General features: G+C 43.9%; 2 protein-coding genes across 2 annotated transcripts in view; one reads left to right on the top strand and one right to left on the bottom strand.

Moving 5' to 3' along the window:
- FUS (FUS RNA binding protein) overlaps positions 1–17,115 on the bottom strand; it is a 36,650-nt gene extending 19,535 nt beyond the window's left edge. Inside the window, 6 exon segments of the mRNA XM_077193230.1 lie at positions 1,960–2,134; positions 4,539–4,595; positions 4,927–5,008; positions 10,650–10,801; positions 10,913–10,937; positions 16,981–17,115. Coding sequence (XP_077049345.1) covers positions 1,960–2,134; positions 4,539–4,595; positions 4,927–5,008; positions 10,650–10,801; positions 10,913–10,937; positions 16,981–16,993 — 504 coding nt within the window. The 5' untranslated portion in view covers positions 16,994–17,115.
- On the top strand, positions 16,992–23,301 carry LOC143696651 (uncharacterized). Its single transcript, XM_077193229.1, has 5 exons — positions 16,992–17,138; positions 20,615–20,887; positions 22,510–22,894; positions 22,996–23,145; positions 23,179–23,301. The coding sequence occupies exons 1-5, from the start codon at positions 16,992–16,994 to the stop codon at positions 23,274–23,276; spliced, it is 1,053 nt and encodes a 350-aa protein (XP_077049344.1). The 3' UTR covers positions 23,277–23,301.
- The last annotated feature ends 652 nt before the right edge of the window (positions 23,302–23,953 follow it).

Below are 23,953 nucleotides of genomic sequence, written 5' to 3'. Positions count from 1 at the left end.
CCCGATTTTGCCCAAAATCCCCAAATTTCACCCCAAAATTTCCATTTTTTTTTGGAATTTCACTGAAATCCCAGATATTATTTGGGCAGGGTTGTAGGACGACTGTTCCCATCCCAAATCCCCCAATTACAGCCGATTTTAGCCCCAAAATCCCCCAATTTCAGCCCCAAAATCCCCCAATTTCAGCCGATTTCAGCCGCGATTTTGCCCAAAATCCCCAAATTTCACCCCAAAATTCCCAGATTTTTTTGGGAATTTCCCTCCCATCCCAAATGTGATTTGGGCAGGGTTGTAGGACGACTGTTGCCATCCCAAATCCCCAAAATCCCCCAATTTCAGCCGATTTCAGTCCCAATCTCACACAAGAATTGTGCAATTTTAGTCCCGATTTTGCCCAAAATCCCCAAATTTCACCCCAAAATTTCCAATTTTTTTTTAGGAATTTCCCTCAAATCCCAGATGTGATTTGGGCAGGGTTGTAGGACGACTGTTCCCATCCCAAATTCCCCAATTTCAGCCGATTTTAGCCCCAAAATTCCCCAATTTCAGCCGATTTCAGCCGCGATTTTGCCCAAAATCCCCAAATTTCACCCCAAAATTTCCATTTTTTTTTAGGAATTTCCCTCAAATCCCAAATTTCATTTGGACAGGATTGTAGGATGACTGTTCCCATCCCAAATCCCAAAATTCCACCCAAAAATCCCCCAACTTCAGCCGTTTTCAGTCCCAATCTCCCACAAAAATTGGGCGATTTCAGCCCCGATTTTGCCCAAAATCCCCAAATTTTACCCCAAAATTTCAAATTTTTTTTAGGAATTTCCTCCCATCCCAGATGTGATTTGGACAGGATTGTAGGACGACTGTTCCCATCCCAAATCCCCCAAAATCCCCCAATTTTAGCCCCAAAATTCCCCAATTTCAGCCGATTTCAGCCGCGATTTTGCCCAAAATCCCCAAATTTCACCCCAAAATCCCCAGGTTTTTTTGGGAATTTCCCTCACATCCCAAATTTCATTTGGATAGGGTTGTAGGACGACTGTTCCCATCCCAAATCCCAAAATTCCACCCAAAATTCCCCAATTTTTAACCAATTCTAGCCCCAATCTCACACAAAAATTGGGTGATTTCAGCCGCGATTTTGCCCAAAATCCCCAAATTTCACCCCAAAATTTCAAATTTTTTTTTAGCAATTTCCCTGAAATTCCCAGATATGATTTGGGCAGGGTTGTAGGACGACCGTTCCCATCCAAAATCCCCCAATTTCAGCCGATTTTAGCCCCAAAATCCCCCAATTTCAGCCCCAAAATCCCCCAATTTCAGCCGATTTCAGCCGCGATTTTGCCCAAAACTCCCAAATTTCACCCCAAAATCCCCGTTTTTTTTCAGGAATTCCACTCACAGGCCCCTTGGCTGTACTGGCCCTGCTGGCTGTAGCTGGGGGGGGGGGTTGTAGGACGACTGTTGCCATCCCAAATCCCCCAAAATCCCACAAAAATTGGGCGATTTCAGCCGATTTTAGTCCCGATTTTGCCCAAAATCCCCAAATTTTACCCCAAAATTTCCATTTTTTTTTCAGCAATTTCCCTCAAATCCCAGATGTGATTTGGGTGGGGTTGTAGGACGACTGTTCCCATCCCAAATCCCAAAATTCCACCCAAAAATCCCCCAATTTCAGCCGATTTCAGCCCCAATCTCCCACAAAAATTGGGCGATTTCAGCCGCGATTTTGCCCAAAATCCCCAAATTTCACCCCAAAACTTCAATTTTTTTTTAGGAATTTCCCTCAAATCCCAGATGTGATTTGGCAGGGTTGTAGGACGACTGTTCCCATCCCAAATCCCCAATTTCAGCCGATTTTAGTCCCAAAATCCCCCAATTTCAGCCCCAAAATGCCCCAATTTCAGTCCCGATTTTGCCCAAAATCCCCAAATTTCACCCCAAAATTCCCGTTTTTTTTCAGGAATTCCACTCACAGGCCCCTTGGCTGTACTGGCCCTGCTGGCTGTAGCTGGGGGGGGGGTTGTAGGACGACTGTTGCCCGTAGCTCTGCTGGTTGTAGCCCCCGCTCTGCTGTTGGTTGTAGCCCCCGCTCGGGGCTTGGCCGTAGCTGGAGCTGCCGGAGCCGCCGCCGTAACTGGGGGGAAAAAGGAGGATTTTGGTTAAAAATGGGGATTTTGGTTAAAAATGGAGGATTTTGGTTAAAAATGGGGATTTTTGGGGGAAAAATGGGGATTTTGGGGAAAAATTGGGGGTTTTGGGGAAAAAATTGGGGTTTTGGGGGAAAAATTGGGGGTTTTGGGGAAGGGAACAGGGAGGGGTTTGAGGGGGGATTGGTGGGAATAGGGGAGGGGTTTGGGTGAAAATTATTGGGGTTTAGTCAAAAAACAGCTGGAAAATGTCAGCAAAAGAAATGGAATTTCAAGCAAAAAACAGCTGGAATTCAAGCAAAAAACAGCTGGAATTCGACCAAAGAACAGCTGGAAGGTGACCCCAAAAAAAGCAGAATTTACCCAAAAAATAAGCAGAATTTCACTCAAAAAACCCCAAAATTGACCTAAAAAAACCCCAAAATTTCACCCAAAAAGAACCAGAAATTCACCCAAAAAATAACCAGAATTTGACTCAAAAACACCTGGAATTTCACCCAAAAAACACCCAGAATTTGACCCAAAAAATAACTGGAATCCACCCAAAAGATAACCAGAATTTACGCAAAAAATAACCAGAATTTGACCCAAAAAATAACCTGGAATTCACCCAAAACCCACCTGGAATTCACCCAAAAAATAACCAAAATTTGACCCAAAAACCAGCTGGAATTTACCCAGAAAATAACCAGAAATTCACCCAAAAAAGAACCAGAAATTGACCCAAAAACCACCTGGAATTGACCCAGAAAATAACCAGAAATTCGCCCAAAAAATAACCAGAATTTCACCCAAAAATAACCAGAATTTTACCCCAAAAATAACCAGAATTTCACCCAAAAACCACCCAGAATTTAGCCAAAAAATAACCACAATTTCACCCAAAAATAACCAGAATTTGACCCAAAAAACACCCAGAATTTGACCCAAAAAACAACTGGAATCCACCCAAAAGATAACCAGAATTTACGCAAAAAATAACCAGAATTTCACCCAAAAAATAACCAGAATTTACCAAAAAAACATCCAGAATTTCACCCAAAAATAATGAGAAATTCACCCAAAAACCACCTGGAATTGACCCAAAAATAACCTGGAACACACCCCAAAAATAACCTGGAATTGACCCAAAAATAACCAGAATTTGACTCAAAAACACCTGGAATTTCACCCAAAAACCACCTGGAATTTCACCCCAAAAAATAACCAGAATTTGACCCAAAAAACACCCAGAATTTACTCAAAAAATCACCAGAATTTCACTGAAAAAAAAAAACAGAATTTCACCCAAAAAAACCCAAAATTTCACCCAAAACCATCCAGAATTTCACCCAAAAATAACCAAAATTTCACCAGAAAACCCCAAAATTTCACCCAAAACCCACCCAAAATTTCACCCGAAAAACCCCCAAAATTTCACCCAAAAAACCTCAAAATTTCACCCAAAAAACCTCAAAATTGACCCAAAAATAACCAAAATTTCACCCAAAAAAAACCCAAAATTTCACCCAAGGAGGAGCTTGGGGCCCATTGGAATGGCTGGGGTGGGGTTGGGGTTCATGGTTTGGGGTTTATGTTAACAATAATCACTAATACCCATTAATTAACCAATTAACCATTAATTAATCACCTTCCTGAAGGTGAACAATGGGGAAAAATTCCATAAAATCCCCCAGAATTTCACCCAAAAAACCCCAAAATTTCCCCCAAAATCCCCAGAATTTCACCCAAAAGACCTCAAAATTTCACCCAAAACCCAGCCAAATTTCACCCAAAAACCCCCAAAATTTCACCCAAATCCCACCCAGAATTTGACCCAAAAATAACCAAAATTTCACCCAAAAAAACCCCAAAATTTCACCCAGAAAAACCCAAAATTTCACCCAAAATTCACCCAAAAAAACCAAAATTTCACCCAAAAAACCCCAAAATTTCACCCAAGGAGGAGCTTGGGGCCCATTGGGAATGAATGGGGTGGGGTTGGGGTGAATCCTCTGGGGTTTATATTACAAATACCCAACAATTAACACTAATTAACTAATTAATTAATCATTAATCACCTTCCCGAAGCCGAAGCAGCCGCAGGGGGCTGTGAATACCCAGGGTAGGAGGAGCTTGGGGCCCATTGGGAATGAATGGGGTGGGGTTGGGGTTACTCCTCTGGGCTTTAGGATAACAATAACAGACAATTAACACTAATTAACTAATTAATTAATTACTAATTACCTTCCTGAAGCTGAAGCAGCCGCAGGGGCTGTGAATACCCAGGGTAGGAGGAGCTTGGGGCCCATTGGGAATGAATGGGGTGGGGTTGAGGTTACTCCTCTGGGGTTTATGATGACAATAACAGACAATTAACACTAATTAACTAATTAATTAATTACTAATTACCTTCCTGAAGCCGAGGCAGCCGCAGGGGGCTGTGAATAGCCAGGGTAGGAGGAGCTTGGGGCCCATTGGGAATGACTGGGGTGGGGTTGGGGTGAATCCTCTGGGGTTTATATTACAAATACCCAACAATTAACACTAATTAACTAATTAATTAATTACTAATCACCTTCCTGAAGCCGAAGCAGCCGCAGGGGGCTGTGAATACCCAGGGTAGGAGGAGCTTGGGGCCCATTGGGAATGAATGGGGTGGGGTTGGGGTTACTGCTCTGGGGTTTATGATACCAATAATCACTAATACCCATTAATTAGTTAATTAATCATTAATTAATCACCTTCCCGAGGCCGAAGCAGCCGCAGGGGGCTGTGAATAGCAGGGTAGGAGGAGCTTTGGCCGTAGCTGCCCTGGGAGCTCTGCCCGGAGCCGAAGCCGCCGGAGCCGTAGGAGGGAGGAGCCGCAGGGGCCGAGTAACCTGGGGGTAATTAACGTAATTAGTGCTAATTAATGGAGCTGGTACATTGAATTAATGGTTTGGAGAGGGAAGGGGGGATGGAGGGGAAATAGGGGGAAAATGGGGGAAAAAAGAGGGAAAAATGCAGAGGGAATTGGGAAATATGGGGGGAATTGGGGATTAATTAGGGATTAATTAATGGTAATTAAGGTTAATTGGGAAGGGGGATTGGAAGGGGGGAGTTGAATTGGAATTGGGGGAAATGGAATTGAAATTGGGGGAAAAAAAGGAGAAATTGGGAAAAAAGAGGGAAAAATGCACAGGGAATTGGGAAAATAAGGGGGAAATTGGGGATTAATTAGGGATTAATTAGGGGTAATTAAGGGTTAATTTAGAAATTGAATTAAGTGTGGGAAAAATTGAATTGGAATTGGGGGGAAAAAGGGGAAATTGGGAAAAAAAGGGAAAAAATGCACAGGGAATTAGGAAAATAAGGGGGAATTGGGGATTAATTAGGATTAATTAGGGGTAATTAAGGGTTAATTGGGAAGGGGATTGGAAGGGGGGAATTGAATTGGAATTGGGGCAAAAAAAGGGGAAATTAGGAAAAAAAGAGGGAAAAAATGCAGAGGGAATTGGGAAATTTGGGGGGAAAAGAAGGGGAATTGGGGATTAATTAGGAATTAATTAGGGGTAATTAAGGGTTAATTTAGAAATTGAATTAAAAGTGGGAAAAATTGAATTGAAATTGGGGCAAAAAAAAGGGAAAAAAACCACAGGGAATTGGGGAAATTTGGGGGAAAATTGGGAATTAATTAAGAATTAATTAATGGTAATTAAAGGTTAATTTAGAATTTGAATAAAGGTGGGAAAATTAAATAAAAATTGGGGGAAATTCAATTGAAATTAGGGAAAAAAACAGGGAAAAAATCCCAAAAGGGAATTGGGAAATTTGGGGGGAAAGCAGAAATTGGGAGATAATTAATAAGAATTAATTAGGGGTAATTAAGGGTTAATTTTAAATGGAATTAAAATTGGGAAAAATTGAATAAAAATTGGGGGGAAAAAAGGGGAAATTAGGAAAAAATCCCACAGGGAATTGGGAAATTTGGGGGGGAAAGCAGGGAAATTGGGGATTAATTAAGAATTAATTAATGGTAATTAAACTCTAATTGAGAAATTGAATTAAAAGTGGGAAAAATTCAATTGAAATTGGGGAAAATTCAATTGAAATTGGGGGGTAAAAAAAGGGGAAATTGGGAAAAAAAGAGGGGAAAAAATGCACAGGGAATTAGGAAAATAAGGGGGGAATTGGGGATTTAATTAGGGATTAATTAGGGGTAATTAAGGGTTATTGGGAAGGGGATTGGGAGAGGGAAAATTGAATTGAAAATGGGGAAATTAAATAAAAATTGGGGAAATTGAATTGAAATTGGGGCAAAATTCAATTGAAATTGGGGGAAAATGGGGTAAAATCCACAGGGAATTGGGATTAATTAGGGATTAATTAATGGTAATTAAGGGTTAATTGGGAAGGGAGTTGGAAGGGGGAAATTGAATTGGAATTGGGGGGAAAAAAAGGGGGAAATTGGGAAAAAAAGAGGGAAAAATGCAAAGGGAATTGGGAAAATAAGGGGGAAATTGGGATTAATTAGGGATTAATGGTAATTAAGGGTTAATTTAAAAATAAAATTAAAAGTGGGAAAAATTAAAATAAAATTTGAGGGAAAAAAAAGGGAATTGGGAAAAATCCACAGGAAATTGGGGCAAAATGGGGTAAAATCCCAGGGAATTGGGAAATTGGGGGGGAAAAGCAGAAAAATTGGGATGGGGAATTTTGGGATTTCAGGGAATTGGGGGAATTTTTGGGGGAATTTGGGGAAATTTTGGAGAATTTTTGGGGAATTTTTGGGAAATTTGGGAATTTTTGGGAAATTTTGGGGAAATTTGGGGAATTTTTAGGAGAAATTTGGGAATTCTGGGCAATTTCTGGGAAATTTGGGGGATTTGGGGGAAATTTAGGGAATTTTGGGGAATTTCGGGGAATTTCTGGGAAATTTTGGGATTTTTTTTGAGAATTTTACGGGAATTTTGGGGAATTTTGGGGGAAATTTGGGAATTTTGGGGGAATTTTGGGAATTTTTGGGGAAATTCTGGGGATTTTGGAGAATTTTTGGGAAATTTTGGAATTTTGGGGAATTTTGGGGAAATTTAGGAGAATTTTGGGGCAATTTGGGAATTTTGGGGGAATTTTGGGGAACTTTTGAGGCAATTTGCAATTTTTGGGCAATTTTGGGCAATTTTGGGGAATTTTTGGGAAATTTGGGAATTTTTGGGGTTTCTGGGCTCACTCCCAGCTCTGGCTCTGCCCAGGCACTTTTGGGATCAGGTCTGGGGTCACTTTGGTCAGTTTTTGGGTCCGAAGGTGCTGATTTTGGGTCCAAAGGTGCTGATTTTGGGTACATTGGGATACAAGGACGGGGATTTTTGGGATTTTGATGAATTTTATGGAATTTTTAAGCTGACTCACCGCTCTGGCTCTGCCCATAGGAGGAGCTGTACCCTCCCTGTCCCAGCCCTGCCCTTGGGGCTTTCAGGGCTCAGATTTGGGTCTGAAGGTGCCGATTTTGGGTACATTGGGGTAGAACAATGGGGATTTTTGGGATTTTTAGGAATTTTCAGGATTTCAAGGCTCACTCACCGCTCTGGCTCTGCCCATAGGAGGAGCTGAACCCTCCCTGTCCATACCCAGAGTCCGAGCTCAGATTTGGGTCCAAAAGTGCCAATTTTGGGTCCGAAGGTGCCGATTTTGGATACAATGGGGTAGAACAATGGGGATTTTGGGGATTTTGGTGAATTTTGTGATTATATGGATTTTTGGGGAATTTTTGGGATTTCTGGCTCACTCCCACTCTGGCTCTGCTCAGGCACTTTCAGGATCAGTTCTGGGCTCAGATTTGGGTCTGAAGGTGCCGATTTTGGATATATTGGGATACAAGGACGGGGATTTTGGGAAATTTTGGGAAATTTTTGGGATTTTATGGGATTTTTAGGATCTCTGGGCTCTCTCCCAGCTCTGGCTCTGCCCAGGCACTTTCGGGATCAGTTCTGGGGTCACTTTGGTCAGTTTTGGGCCAGTTTTCGGGTCCGAAAGTGCCGATTTTGGGGTCCGAAGGTGCCGATTTTTGATCCATTGGGATACAAGGACGGGGATTTTTGGGATTTTCAGGAATTTTTCAGGATTTTCAGGATTTCAAGGCTCACTCACCGCTCTGGCTCTGCCCATAGGAGGAGCTGTACCTCCCTGTCCATATCCCGTGTCCGAGCTCAGATTTGGTTCCAAAAGTGCCAATTTTGGTTCCGGAAGTGCCGATTTTGGATACATTGGGATACAAGGACGGGGATTTTTGGGATTTTGATGAATTTTATGAATTTCAGGCTGACTCACTGCTCTGGCTCTGCCCATAGGAGGAGCTGTACCCTCCCTGTCCATACCCCGTGTCCGGGCTCAGTTTTGGTTACAAAGGTGCCGATTTTGGGTCTGAAGGTTCCAATTTTGGATACATTGAGGTAGAACAATGGGGATTTTGGGATTTTATGGAATTTTGGGGATTTCAGGGAATTTTTCAGGAATTTTGGGGTTTCTGGGCTCTCTCTCTGCCCTGGGTCTACCCAGGCACTTTAGGGGTCAGGTCTGGGCTCAGATTTGGGTCCGAAAGTGCCAATTTTGGATCCAATGGGGTAGAACAATGGGGATTTTTGGGATTTTGATGAATTTTATGGGATTTTCAGGATTTCAAGCTCACTCACCGCTCTGGCTCTGCCCATAGGAGGAGCTGAACCCTCCCTGTCCATACCCCGTGTCTGAGCTCTGCCCTTGAGTCCAAAAGTGCCAATTTTGGGTCCGAAAGTGCCGATTTTGGGTACATTGGATACAAGGACGGGGATTTTTGGGATTTTTGGGATTTTTAGGAATTTTTTGGATCTTTAGCTCACTCACCGCTCTGGCTCTGCCCATAGGAGGAGCTGTACCCTCCCTGTCCATACCCAGTGTCTGAGCTCAGATTGGGTCCAAAGGTGCCGATTTTGGATACAATGGGATACGAGGATGGGGATTTTGGGGGATTTTGGTGAATTTTGGGATTTCAGGGAATTTTTCAGGATTTTTGGGGTTTCTGGGATCACTCCCAGCTCTGGCTCTGCCCGTAGGAGGAGGTGAACCCTCCCTGTCCATACCCAGAGTCCGGTCTCAGTTTTGGTTACAAAAGTGCCAATTTTGGGTCCAAAAGTGCCGATTTTGGATCCATTGGGATACAAGGATGGGGATTCTTGGGATTTTGGTTAATTTTGGGATTTTATGGAATTTTTGGGATTTTATGGGATTTTTAGGATCTCTGGGCTCATTCTCTGCTCTGCCTCTGCTCAGGCACTTTTGGGATCAGGTCTGGGCTCAGTTTTGGTTCCAAAGGTGCCAATTTTGGCTCCAATGGGGTAGAACAATGGGGATTTTTGGGATTTTGATGAATTTTATGGAATTTTCAGGATTTCAAGGCTCACTCACCGCTCTGGCTCTGCCCATAGGAGGAGCTGTACCCTCCCTGTCCATACCCCGTTGTCTGAGCTCTGCCCTTGGGGCTCAGTTTTGGTTACAAAGGTGCCAATTTTGGATACAATGGGATACAAGGACGGGGATTTTTGGGATTTTCAGGAATTTTTCAGGAATTTTGGGATCTTTAAGCTCACTCACCGCTCTGGCTCTGCCCATAGGAGGAGCTGTACCCTCCCTGTCTGTACCCAGTGTCTGAGCTCTGCCCTTGGGGCTTTCAGGGCTCAGATTTGGGTCTGAAAGTGCCGATTTCGGATACATTGGGGGTAGAACAATGGGGATTTTTGGGATTTTGATGAATTTTATGGGATTTTTAGGATTTCAAGGCTCACTCACCGCTCTGGCTCTGCCCATAGGAGGAGCTGTACCCTCCCTGTCCATACCCTGTGTCTGAGCTCAGATTTGGGTCTGAAGGTGCCGATTTTGGATCCAATGGGGTAGAACAATGGGGATTTTTGGTGATTTTTAGGAAATTTTAGGATTTCAAGGCTGACTCACCGCTCTGGCTCTGCCATAGGAGGAGCTGAACCCTCCCTGTCCATACCCCGTGTCCGAGCTCTGCCCTTGGGGCTCAGTTTTGGTTCCAAAGGTGCCGATTTTGGATACATTGGGGTAGAACAATGGGGATTTTTGGGATTTTCAGGAATTTTCAGGATTTTTGGCCTCACTCACCGCTCTGGCTCTGCCCGTAGGAGGAGCTGAACCCTCCCTGACTTTGGGGCTTTACGGGCTCAGTTTTGGTTCCAAAGGTGCCAATTTTGGGTCCGAAGGTGCCGATTTTGGGTCCATTGGGATACAAGGACAGGGATTTTGGGATATTTTGGGGAATTTTGGGAATTTTTGTGGAAATTTGGGATTTTTGGGGTTTCTGGGCTGACTCCCAGCTCTGGCTCTGCCCAGGCACTTTCGGGATCAGTTCTGGGCTCAGATTTGGGTCCGAAAGTGCCGATTTTGGGTCCGAAGGTGCCGATTTTGGATCCATTGGGATACAAGGACTGGGATTTTTGGGATTTTGATGAATTTTATGGAATTTTCAGGATTTCAAGGCTCACTCACCGCTCTGGCTCTGCCCATAGGAGGAGCTGTACCCTCCCTGTCCATACCCAGTGTCCGAGCTCTGCCCGTAGCCCCCGTAGCTCTGCTGGCCGTAGCCCTGCCCCCCTCCCTGTGAGTAGCTCTGGCTGGGGGGGGCGGGGTAGGCGCCGTAACTGAGGAAAAATGAAAATAAAAATTAAAATTAAAAATGAATTTTGGGGGGAATCAGCAAAGGAAAGGGAGGTTTTGGAAAGGGGGGATGGGGTGAGGTGATGGTGTCGTACCTTTGGGTGGCCGTCTGGCTGTAGTCTGGGGAGGAAAGGGTTAAAGTTGGGGTTAATTCAGTGATAAAATCATAAAATAAATTATTAAAAATTAAATCTCTTTTCTATCATTTATTCAATGTAAAAAGGGTTAAAAGTTGGGGTTAATTCAGGAATAAAATATAAATAAAATAAATGCTTAATTAAATGTGTTTTTTTATCATTGAAAGGGTTAAAAGTTGGGGTTAATCAACCAATAAAATGCTTAAAATTAAATCTGTTTTTTATCAGTTATTTAATCTAAAAAGGGTTAAAAGTTGGGGTTAATTCAGTAATAAAATGCTTAAATTCAATCTGTTTTCTATCATTTATTCAATGTAAAAAGGGTTAAAAGTTGGGGTTAATTCAGGAATAAAATAATAAAATGAATGCTTAAATTAATTCTGCTTTTTATCATTGAAAGGGTTAAAAGTTGGGGTTAATTCAGTAATAAAATAATAAAATAAATGCTTAAATTAAATCTGGGTTTTTGTCACTGAAAGGGTTAAAAGTTGGGGCTAATTCAGTAATAAAATTATAAAATAAATGCTTAAATTCAATCTGTTTTCTATCATTTATTCAATTTAAAAAGGGTTAAAAATTGGGGTTAATCCAGCAATAAATTTTAAAATGCTTAAAAATTAAATAATAAATATCATAATGAATAAATATATAAATAATGAATAAATGGATAAAATGTCATTTATTCAATCTAAAAAGGGTTAAAAATTGGGGTTAATTCAGTAATAAAATAATAAGATAAATGTTTAAATATTAAATGTTTTCTATCATTTGTTCAGTCTAAAAAGGGTTAAAAGTTGAGGTTAATTCAGTAATAAAATTAAAAATAAAATAAATGCTTAAAAATTAAATCTGTTTTCTATCATTTATTCAATCTGAAAAGGGTTAAAAGTTGGGGTTAATTCAGGAATAAATAATAAAATAAATAAATGCTTAAATATTAAAGCTGCTTTTTTATCATGAAAGGGTTAAAAGTTGGGGTTAATCAACCAATAAAATGCTTAAAATTGAATCTGTTTTTTATCAGTTATTTAATCTAAAAAGGATTAAAAGTTGGGGTTAATCCAGCAATAAAATGCTTAAATTAAATCTGTTTTCTATCATTTATTCAATGTAAAAAGGGTTAAAGTTGGGGTTAATCCAGGAATAAAATAATAAAATAAATGCTTAAATTCAATCTGGTTTGCATCATTTATTTAATCTGAAAAGGGTTAAAAATTGGGGTTAATTCAGCAATAAAATGCTTAAATTCAATCTGGTTCTTATCATTGAAAGGGTTAAAAGTTGGGGTTAATTCAGTAATAAAGTAAATAAAAAATGCTTAAATATTAAATGTGTTTTTTATCATTGAAAGGGTTAAAAGTTGGGGTTAATTCAGTAATAAAATAAATGAAAAATGTTTAAAAATAAATCTCTTTTCTATCATTTATTTAATTGAAAAAGGGTTAAAAGTTGGGGTAATTCAGTAATAAAATTATAAAATAAATGCTTAAATTCAATCTGATTTTTTATCAGTTATTCCATCTTAAAAGGGTTAAAAGTTGGGGTTAATTCAGTAATAAAATAATAAAAGAAATGCTTAAATATTCAATGTTTTCTATCATTTGTTCAGTCTAAAAAGGATTAAAAATTGGGGTTAATTCAGCAATAAAATATTTAAATTAAATCTGGTTTTTGTCATTGAAAGGGTTAAAAGTTGGGGTTAATTCAGTAATAAAATAAAAATAAAATAAATGCTTAAATATTCAATGTTTTCTATCAGTTATTTAATCTAAAAAGGGTTAAAATTGAAGTTAATTCAGTAATAAAATATATATAAAATAAATGCTTAAATATTCAATGTTTTCTATCATTTGTTCAGTCTAAAAAGGGTTAAAAGTTGGGGTTAATCCAGCAATAAAATGCTTAAATTAAATCTGTTTTTTATCATTGAAAGGGTTAAAAATTGGGGTTAATTCAGCAATAAAATAATAAAATAAATGCTTAAATATTAAATCTGGTTTTTTATCAGTTATTAAATCTGAAAAGGGTTAAAAGTTGGGGTTAATCCAGTAATAAAATAAATAAATAAATGTTTAAAAATAAATCTCTTTTCTATCATTTATTTAATCGAAAAAGGGTTAAAACTTGGGGTTAATCCAGCAATAAAATAATTTTAAAAATGCTTAAAAATTAAATCTGTTTTCTATCATTTCTTCAATCTGAAAAGCTTTAAAAAGTTGCTGTAATTATTTTGACATCATTTAAAAAGAAAAATTCCATTTTCTTAATTTATTACTTCTGTGGAGGGTTTATTAAAACATCAACAAATTTTTATTAAATTGGGTGAATCAAGCAAAAATTGTTTAAAATCAATATTTTGCCCCCTGTTTATTAAATTTGGCAGGAAAGGGTTAAAATTTCGGGGTTAATTAATCAGAAACCACTTAGGATAAATTAGTTTTCCTAATGTATTAAATCTGGGGAGGAATTTGGGGTTAATTAATCAGAAATTACTTAAAATAAATTAATTTTCCTAATTTATTAAATATGAGCAGGAAAGGGTTAAAAATAGGTTTAATTAATCAGAAATAATTTAAATAAATTAATTTTCCTAATTTATTGAATCTGGGGAGGAAAGCGTTAAAATCTCGGGGTAATTATTTAGAAATAATTTAAAATAAATTAATTTCCCTAATTTGTTAAATCTGGGGAGGAAAGGGTTAAAATTTCGGGGTTAATTAATCAGAAATAATTGAAATAAATTAATTTTCCTATTTTATTACAGCTGGGGAGGAAAGGGTTAAAATTTCGGGGTTAATTATTCAGAAATAATTTAAATAAATTAATTTCCCTAATTTGTTAAATCTGGGGAGGGAAGGGTTAAAATTTCGGGGTTAATAATCAGAAATAATTTAAAAATAATTAATTTTCCTAATTTATTAAATTTGGCGGGAAAGGGTTAAAATTTGGGGTTAATTAATCAGAAATAATTTAAAATAAATTACGTTTCCTAATTTATTAAATCTGGGGAAGAAAGGGTTAAAAATTCGGGTTAATTAATCGGAAATAATTTAAATAAATTAATTTTCCTCATTTGTTATATCTGGGGAGGAAAGGGTTAAAAAACCGGATTTAATTAATCAGAAATAATTTAAATAAATTAATTTTCTTAATTTGTTAAATCTGGGGAGGAAAGGGTTAAAATTTAGGGTTAATTAATCAGCAATCACTTAAATTAATTTCCCTACTTTATTAAGCGTTTCTTAATTAATATAAAAATATTTTAATTAGGGAAGCAACAAGAAAAAGTATCTTGAATTTGACCCATTTAATTAAAGTTATTGGTTATTGATTAAGCGGCTTGAATTAGGAAAAAAGCCTTGAAATAAATTGGTTTATTAGGCACTAATTAATAGCTTTAATTAAGTCAATTCCCACTAATTATCTACAGCTTCGTTTTAATTATCAACATCACCTTTTAATTAATTAATTTATTGCTCCTAACTACTAACAAACCCTTTTTAATTACACACAATAAAAACACCTTTGAATAATCTAAAATTCTAATTAATAATCCAAAATTCCAATTAATAATCGAAAATACTAATTAATAATCTAAAATTCTAATTATCTAAACCTATAATTAATAAATAGTAGTAAATAAATTCTTTTCTATTATTAGCGGTTATTAGGGCGGTTTTAATTAGGTATTAAACACACAAATAACTGCATTTATTATGAATATATGACTAATTAATACACAAATATTAATAATTAATTAGTCTTATCACTGCATATTAATATAACGCCTTTAATTAGGAAAATTAGCTCAAACCCACCATTAAATCCGTGTATTTATAGATGCTTTATGCTATTTTTTATAATTAAAATTACAACTTTAATAATTAATACCATACATTAATTATTTTAAGGATATTTCACACTTATTTCCATAATAAAAATCCAATCAATGCACAATTAATTATCAATAAATCCATTTTATCTTGACTTATTTCTGTAATTAAAAGCACTTTAATAACCAAAAATGAGGGGAAAAAATCACCCTGGTAATGCCTAAAACGTTTTATAAAACCCATTAATTTTATAATAAAACACTTCTAACTCCAAAAACTTAATTAAAAAATTTGAAATAAATAAAATTTTAACACTTGACAAGAGTAAAAATATCTTTAAATAAAAATAGGTCAATTTATTTACGGGATTATTTATTAACAAGGAGCCTCTAACTACAGAAATAAAATTAAAAGCGCCTTAAATGTATTTTAAGAATTTAATTACACAATTAATTTTTGATTTTAGGGCAGAAATAGCGAAAATTTCGGCACAAAATAAAGGAAAATTTGGGTGTTTCACCCACCCTGAAGCACCAAATCCCTGCTCAAGACGAAATTTCCCGCCCAAAAAGAAAATGAACGATTTTATCCGGCAAAATCACCGCAAATTTTGATTTTTAATTGTAAAAAAAGTCAAATTCAAGATAAATTTTATGATTTAGATGTGAAAATGGATGTGAAACCTTAAAGCCCCCTCAGGCTCAGCACAACAAAAAGGTCTAAAATTCCGGTTTTTACAGCAAATATCCCCCGCTAAAAGCACTCGGAGTTTAAATTTAATTATTTACGTGTCATAAAAAATAAAAATTAAAATAAATTTAATTATTTAGAGCGAAAAATCGCAAGAAAAAGTTAAACTTCCCCTCAGGCGCCACACAACAAAGGGGGGTGTGAAAGCACATGGTTCTAACGGCAAAAAGCCTCTAAAACCTCACGAAATCAAGGAATTAAACAATATTTTAAATTAAATTTGAAAGGATTAATTGAAATTTAAGTATTTCAATGTTTAAATAAGGGGAAATTTTTAACTCCCCTCAGGGTTCGCCTAACAAAAGGCGCGCCCCGGGGGGTGTATTTAGAAGGTGTAAAAATCTACATTTAACATCAGAATTCATCACAAAAAAGGGACATAAACAGCACAATGAAACACTATTTAAGTTATAAAACTTTATATTTCATTAAAATACGATTAATTTTCCCTCAGAAATCCGCACTAAAGAGTGCGGAACTGAACCCTCCCCCTCACGACACGGCGGGAATTTCCCGCCTCGCAGGGGAGAAACCGCGGGGGTGAATTTTTAACGTCGAAACCGAAGTTTTAGGGCTTGGTTTTTAATGTATTTGATTAAATTTGATTTTGATTTTATTTGATTTGAATAAATTTGATTTAACGGAAGGACCCGGATGTGTCACTGCGGCAGCGGCGCCGCGCACGCGCCGCGCGCACAAAATGGCGGCGGTGGCGCAGAGGCAAAACCACAAAATGGCGGGCGGGGGGAAAAAGCGGGTTCCGGACCCCCTAAAACACCCCGAAATTACCCCAAAATCCAAACAAATTCCTGATAAATTCACCCAAAACTCAAGTTTTTGTGTTAAAATTGGGCGTTCAGGGGTTAATTTTCCTCCCCGCTGCAGGCGTGCAGCATCCGGGCGCGGCGCTTTGTTCGGCCCCCACCCTATCCGCGATGGTTTTAGCAGTAAAAATAACCCAGAAAAGCACCCGAAATTTGCGGTTTGGTCTTAAAATCGAAGCGTTAAAGCGGGGAAATGTTAAAAGGAAAAGGGAAAATAAATTAAAACCAAAAAATAGAGAAGTGAGGCGTGGCGGAAACGGGGCGGCATCAAACCCCACACAGCGCAAATCACACACAGCCCCAGAGCAGCGCTGCCGGCGAAAAACCCACAATGAAACAACGCCTTAACTACACCAATTAACGACGAAATGACCATTACAAAGAGCATTAATTAAAAACAACACAACCAACGGCGTATAAAGCGCGGCGGCCGCCGGAACCCCCTCAGGTTTTCCCCCCCACGGTACTCCCAGACCGCGCTGGGCGCTGCAGCCCCCGCCCGCCCCCGGGGTCCCCGGGGCAAGGAGGGGTCTGAGGGTGGGGGGGGTCCCTCCCCGGTGCTCGGGGGGTCCCTGCCCGGGATAAAAGGGAGCAGCGGGGGTCCCCACGGCGCCGGTACCGTTGGAGGCCATGGCGGTGCCGCGCGCTCCGCGTCCGCTCCACGTGGCGCCCGCACTGCGCGCCGCGCGCGCCCGCCCGCCCTTTTATAGCCTCGGTCGGCGCCTCCCACCCACACTGGTGCGCGGGGGGGGAGCGGGGGGGAGGGGAGCGGAGGTGGTACGGTCCTGGCGGGAAAAGGGGGCGGGAGGGCAGCGCTGTGGGCGTGGCGAGGGGCGGGGCGAGGGGCGGGGCTAAAAATAGCGGAGGAGCCTATAGGGGACAGGGCCCTATAGGAGAGACCGGGCCCTATAGGAGAGACCGGGCCCTATAGGAGAGACCGGGCCCTATAGAGGCTGTAAAGGGGCCCCGAGCAGGTACAGGGGGGGTCCTATAGGGGAGAGGAACCTATAGACGGGTCTATAGGGGACGGGGGGGGTCTATAGGGGACAGACCCCATAGAGAGGGTAGGGGAGGGGTTCTGTAGGGGATATGGGGGGGTCTATAGGGGACGGGGGGGTTCTATAGGGGACAGACCCCATAGAGAGGGTAGGGGACGGTCTATAGGGGACAGGGGGGTCTATAGGGGATATGGGGGTCTATAGGGGGGTCTATAGGGGATATGGGGGATATGGGGGGATCTATGGGGGATATGGGGGGGTCTATGGGAGGTCTATGGGGGATATGGGGGGTCTATGGGGGATATGGGGGGGTCTATAGGGATATGGGGGGGATATGGGGGGGTCTATGGGGGATATGGGGGGGATATGGGGGGGTCTATGGGGGATATGGGGGGGATATGGGGGGGATATGGGGGATATGGGGGATATGGGGGGGATATGGGGGATATGGGGGATATGGGGGATATGGGGGGGATATGGGGGATATGGGGGATATGGGGGGGGATATGGGGGGTCTATAGGGGATATGGGGGGGATATGGGGGATATGGGGGATATGGGGGGGGATATGGGGGGGTCTATGGGGGATATGGGGGGATATGGGGGGTCTATAGGGGATATGGGGGGTCTATAGGGGATATGGGGGGGATATGGGGGATATGGGGGGGTCTATGGGGGATATGGGGGATATGGGGGGGTCTATAGGGGATATGGGGGGGATATGGGGGGTCTACTGTCCACTCCCGATGTCCACTCCAGTGTCCACTCCCAGTGTCCATTCCCCACTCCCACTGTCCACTCAGTGTCCATTCCCACTGTCCACTCCCCATTTCTAATGTCCACTCCATGTCCAGTGTCCACTCCGTGTCCACTCCCAGTGTCCACTGTCGCCCCCCACTGTCCAGTGTCCACTCCACCTCCACTCCAGTGTCCACTCCAGTGTGCACTCTCAGTGTCCACGCCATATCCAGTGTCCACTCCCCATTTCTAATGTCCACTCCCAGTGTCCACTCTGTGTCCACTCCATGTCCACTCCATGTCCACTCTCAGTGTCCACTCCCACTGTCCACTCCTCATTCCCACTGTCCACTCTCAGTGTCCACTCCCCACTCCCACTGTCCACTCCATGTCCACTGTCCACTCTCAGTGTCCACTCCCAGTGTCCACTCTCAGTGTCCACTCCCCACTCCCAGTGTCCACTCCCCATTCCCACTGTCCACTCCCAGTGTCCACTCTCAGTGTCCACTCCCCACTCCCACTGTCCACTCCATGTCCACTGTCCACTCTCAGTGTCCACTCCCAGTTCCCAGTGTCCACTCCAGTGTCCACTCCCAGTGTCCACTGTCCACTCCCTGCCCACCCCAAGTGTCCACTCCCCACTCCCATTGTCCACTCAGTGTCCACTCCCCATTTCTAATGTCCACTCCCAGTGTCCACTCCCCACTCCCAGTGTCCACTCTCAATGTCCACTCCATGTCCACTCCCAGTGTCCACTCCCCACTCTCAGTGTACACTCCATGCCCACCCCACTGTCCACTCCCAGTGTCCACTCCCCACTCCCACTGTCCACTCCATGTCCACTCCCTGCCCACCCCAGTGTCCACTCCCATTGTCCACTGCCCACCCCACTGTCCACTCTCATGTCCACTCCCAGTTCCCAGTGTCCACTCCCAGTGTCCACTCAGTGTCCACTGTCCCCCCCCACTGTCCAGTGTCCACTCCACATCCACTCCATGTCCAGTGTCCACTCCAGTGTCCACTCCCAGTTCCCACTGTCCACTCCGTGTCCACTCCAGCATCCACTCCAGTGTCCACTCCATGTCCACTGTCCACTCTCAGTGTCCACTCCCAGTTCCCAGTGTCCACTCCCATTGTCCACTCCCCATTTCTAATGTCCACTCCATGTCCAGTGTCCACTCCATGTCCACTCCTGTGTCCACTCCCATTGTCCACTCCATGTCCACTCCATGCCCACCCCACTGTCCACTCCCACTGTCCACTCCCACTGTCCACTCCCAATTTCCACTCAGTGTCCACTCCCCATTTCTAATGTCCACTCCCAGTGTCCACTCCATGTCCACCCCACTGTCCACTCCCCATTTCTAATGTCCACTCCATGTCCACTCCCAGTGTCCACTCCATGTCCACTCCCCACTCCCAGTGTCCACTCCCAGTGTCCACTCCCCACTCCCAGTGTCCACTCCCTGTCCACCCCACTGTCCACTCAGTGTCCACTCCAGTGTCCACTCCCCACTCCCAGTTCCCAGTGTCCACTCCAGTGTCCACTCTGTGTCCACTCCCCACTCCCAGTGTCCACTCCCAGTTCCCACTGTCCACTCCATGTCCACTCCAGTGTCCACTCTCAGTGTCCACTCCATGTCCAATGTCCACTCTGTGTCCACTCCATGTCCACTGTCCACTCCCCACTCCCATTGTCCACTCAGTGTCCACTCCCCATTTCTAATGTCCACTCCCAGTGTCCACTCCCCACTCTCAGTGTCCACTCCATGTCCACTCCCTGTCCACTCCATGTCCACTCCCAGTTTCCAGTGTCCACTCCCAGTGTCCACTCAGTGTCCACTGTCCCCCCCCACTGTCCAGTGTCCACTCCACGTCCACTCCATGTCCACTGTCCACTCCCAGTGTCCACTCCATGTCCAGTGTCCACTCCAGTGTCCACTCCCAGTTCCCACTGTCCACTCCATGTCCACCCCACTGTCCACTCCGTGTCCACTCCAGCATCCACTCCAGTGTCCACTCCATGTCCACTGTCCACTCTCAGTGTCCACTCCCAGTTCCCGGTGTCCACTCAGTGTCCACTCCCCATTTCTAATGTCCACTCCAGTGTCCACTCCCAGTTCCCAGTGTCCACTCAGTGTCCACTCCCAGTGTCCACTCGTGTCCACTCCTGTGTCCAATGTCCACTCCCCATTCCCACTGTCCACTCATGTCCACTCCCAGTGTCCACTCCCCATTTCTAATGTCCACTCCATGTCCAGTGTCCACTCCAATGTCCCCTCCGTGTCCACTCCCAGTGTCCACTCCCCACTCCCACTCCCCACTCCCAGTGTCCACTCCCAGTTCCCACTGTCCACTCCATGTCCAGTGTCCACTCCAGTGTCCACTCCATGTCCACTCCAGTGTCCACTCCTAATGTCCACCCCATGTCCCCTCCGTGTCCCTGCAGTGTCCATCCCCATTGTCCACTCCATGTCCACTCCATGTCCACTCTGTGTCCCCTCCGTGTCCCCTGCAGTGTCCATCCCCATGTCCGCTCTGGACCTCGTCCGGGGCGGTGGCCGGAGCCTGGATCGCCGCCTGGCCCGAGTGTCCGGCGAGGCGCTGCTGGCCGGGCTGCGGGCGGCCGGAGCCGTGTCCGAGCCCGAGGTGGCCGCGCTCGGCCGGCCGGACGGCGGGGGCTGGACGCGGCGACTCCGCGCTCTGGCCGCGGCCAAAGGCGACCGGACGTGCCGCGTCCTTCTGTCCGTCCTGGAGGGGCTGGAGGGGCCGCCCCGGCCGGGGCCCTTCGGTGAGTGAGGGAGGGAGTGACCGCTGCCGGGGCCGGCCGCGGGGTGGTGGTCACTCTGTGGTCACTCCTGTGGTCACTCCTGTGGTCATTTTTGGGATTTTTTGGGATTTTTTTCCTGTTTTTCCCAATTTTTATGACCCAAATTTCAGTGAGTGACCGCTCCAATGTCCAGCTGTGGTCTGGGAGGGGTCAGTGCTCAGTGGTCACTCAATGGTCACTCGTTGGTCACTCTGTGGTCACTCATTGCTCACTCATTGCTCACTCAGGGTCACTCTGTGGTCACCCATTGGTCAGTGGTCACTCATTGGTCACTCATTGGTCACCCTGTGGTCACTCTGTGGTCACTCATTGGTCACTCAGTGGTCACTCGGTGGTCACTCAGTGGTCACTCATTGGTCACTCAGTGGTCACTCATTGGTCACTCTGTGGTCACTCACTGGTCACTCATTGGTCACTCTGTGGTCACTCAGTGGTCACTCCATTGGTCACTCCAGTGGTCACTCTGTGGTCACTCATTGCTCACTCTGTGGTCACTCATTGGTCACTCATTGCTCACTCAGTGGTCACTCAATGGTCACTCTATGGTCACTGATTGGTCACCCTGTGGTCATTCCATTGGTCACTCAATGGTCACTCCTGTGGTCACTCCTGTGGTCATTTTGGGGGATTTTGGGGATTTTTGGGGATTTTTTTCCTGTTTTCCCCAATGTTTTTGATCCGAAATTTCGGTGAGTGACCGCTCCAATGTCCAGCTGTGGTCTGGGAGGGGTCAGTGCCCAGTGGTCACTCTGTGGTCACTGATTGGTCACTCCATTGGTCATTTTTTGCCTGTTTTTTTCCCGTTTTCCCAGGTTTTTATGACCCCACTTTGATGAGTGACCGCTCCCGTGGCCGGCCGCGGGGTGGTGGTCACTCAGTGGTCACTCCAGTGGTCACTCAGTGGTCACTCCAGTGGTCATTTTGGGGGATTTTTCGGGGATTTTTTGGGATTTTTTTCCTGTTTTTCACAGTCTTTGACCCCAAATTTCGGTGAGTGACCACTCCAATGTCCGGCCATGGGGTCAGTGCCCAGTGGTCACTCCAGTGGTCACTCTGTGGTCACTCAATGGTCACTCAGTGGTCACTCCAGTGGTCACTCCAGTGGTCACTCCAGTGGTCACTCTGTGGTCACTCATTGGTCACTCATTGGTCACTCAGTGGTCACCCTGTGGTCACTCTGTGGTCACTCATTGCTCACTCCATTGGCCACTCAGTGGTCACTCTGTGCTCACTCCAGTGGTCACTCATTGGTCACTCACTGGTCACTCATGGGTCACTCATTGGTCACTCCGTGGTCACTCATTGGTCACTCACTGGTCACTCATTGCTCCCTCATTGGTCACTCATTGGTCACTCAATGGTCACTCAGTGGTCACTCATTGGTCACTCATTGCTCACCCTGTGGTCACTCATTGCTCACTCTGTGGTCACTCATTGGTCACTCATTGCTCACTCCATTGGTCACTCTGTGGTCACTCTGTGGTCACTCACTGGTCACTCACTGGTCACTCATTGCTCACCCCATGCCCGTTTTTTGCCCGTTTTTTGCCCGTTTTTTGCCCGTTTTCCCCGTTTTTTCGCAGATTTCTTCGACCCGCAGCGCGACGCCGCCCCCCGGGCACCGCTCGGACTGTCCGTGCTGCCGGCCGGAGCCGGAGTGGACACTGCCAGGCCAGGAGGAGGAGGAGGGGGGACCCAAAAATGGCGATGAAGGCCCCGAGGATGATGAAGGAGAAGCCAAAAATGGCGATGAAGGCCCTGAGGATGATGAAGGAGAAGCCAAAAATGAGGAAGGAAACCCCGAGGATGAGGAGGGAGAAACCAAAAATGGCGATGAAGGCCCTGAGGATGATGAAGGTGGAGGCGATGAAGGCCCTGAGGATGAGGAAGGTGGAGGCGATGAAGGCCCCGGTGATGAAGATGAGGCTGATGAAGGCCCCGGTGATGATGAAGATGGAGGCGATGAAGGTCCCGGTGATGATGATGATGATGGTGGAGGAGGAGGGGATGAAGATTAAGGTGGGGAGGGGCTGAGGAGGAGGAGGAGGGACCCAAAACTGGGGAGGAAGGCCCTGAGGATGAAGATGGAGGCGATGAAGGCCCTGAGGATGAAGAAGAACCCAAAAATGGCGATGAAGGCCCTGAGGATGATGAAGATGGAGGCGATGAAGGCCCCGGTGATGAAGATGAGGGTGATGAAGGCCCTGAGGATGATGAAGGTGGAGGCAATGAAGGCCCCGAGGATGAGGAAGGAGGTGATGAAGGCCCTGAGGATGAGGAAGGAGGCGATGAAGGCCCCGGTGATGATGATGATGATGATGGTGGAGGAGGAGGAGGGGATGAAGATTAAGGTGGGGAGGGGCTGAGGAGGAGGAGGAGGAAGGTGGGGAGGAAGATGACGGAGGTGAGGATGAGGAATTTTGGGTCAAAAAATGCCCAAATTGGAGCTTTGGGTGGTGATGATGATGAAGATGGCCTCCATGATGATGATGATGAAGATGAGGAGGAATTTTGGGTCAAAAAAAGCCCAAAATGGAGACTTGGTCCTCCATGATGATGATGAAGATGATGAAGATTAAGATGAAGAATTTTGGGTCAAAAAATGCCCAAAATGGAGCTTTGGGTCCTCCATGATGAAGATGAAGATGAAGATGAGGAATTTTGGGTCGAAAAAAGCCCAAATTGGAGCTTTGGGTCCTCCATGATGATGATGACGACGATGAGGCTGAAGATAAAGAATTTTGGGTCAAAAAATGCCCAAATTGGAGCTTTGGGTGGTGATGATGATGAAGATGGCCTCCATGATGATGATGATGAAGATGACGAAGATGAGGAGGAATTTTGGGTCAAAAAATGCCCAAATTGGACCCTTGGACTGTGGTGATGATGATGATGAAGATGATGAAGATGAGGAGGAATTTTGGGTCAAAAAACGCCCAAATTGGAGCCTTGGGTGGTGATGATGATGATGAAGATGAAGATGGCCTCCATGATGATGATGATGATGATGATGATGAAGATGAGGAG

The sequence above is a fragment of the Agelaius phoeniceus genome, chromosome 37 (assembly GCF_051311805.1).
Source record: "Agelaius phoeniceus isolate bAgePho1 chromosome 37, bAgePho1.hap1, whole genome shotgun sequence".
In the NCBI taxonomy this organism is placed as follows: Eukaryota; Metazoa; Chordata; class Aves; order Passeriformes; family Icteridae; genus Agelaius; species Agelaius phoeniceus.
Note: the sequence above shows the minus strand (reverse complement) of the source record. Positions and strands in the feature narration are given on the sequence as shown.

What these genes read in the sequence shown, in the direction of transcription:
- LOC143696651 (XM_077193229.1), top strand. Translation starts at nt 16,992, where the DNA reads ATGGCGGTGCCGCGCGCTCCGCGTCCGCTCCACGTGGCGCCCGCACTG. An exon ending in GGGGGAGGGGAGCGGAGGTG is followed by an intron (nt 17,139 to 20,614) that starts GTACGGTCCTGG and finishes TGTCCCCTGCAG; the next exon opens with TGTCCATCCCCATGTCCGCT. An exon ending in TGAAGATGGAGGCGATGAAG is followed by an intron (nt 22,895 to 22,995) that starts GTCCCGGTGATG and finishes CTGGGGAGGAAG; the next exon opens with GCCCTGAGGATGAAGATGGA.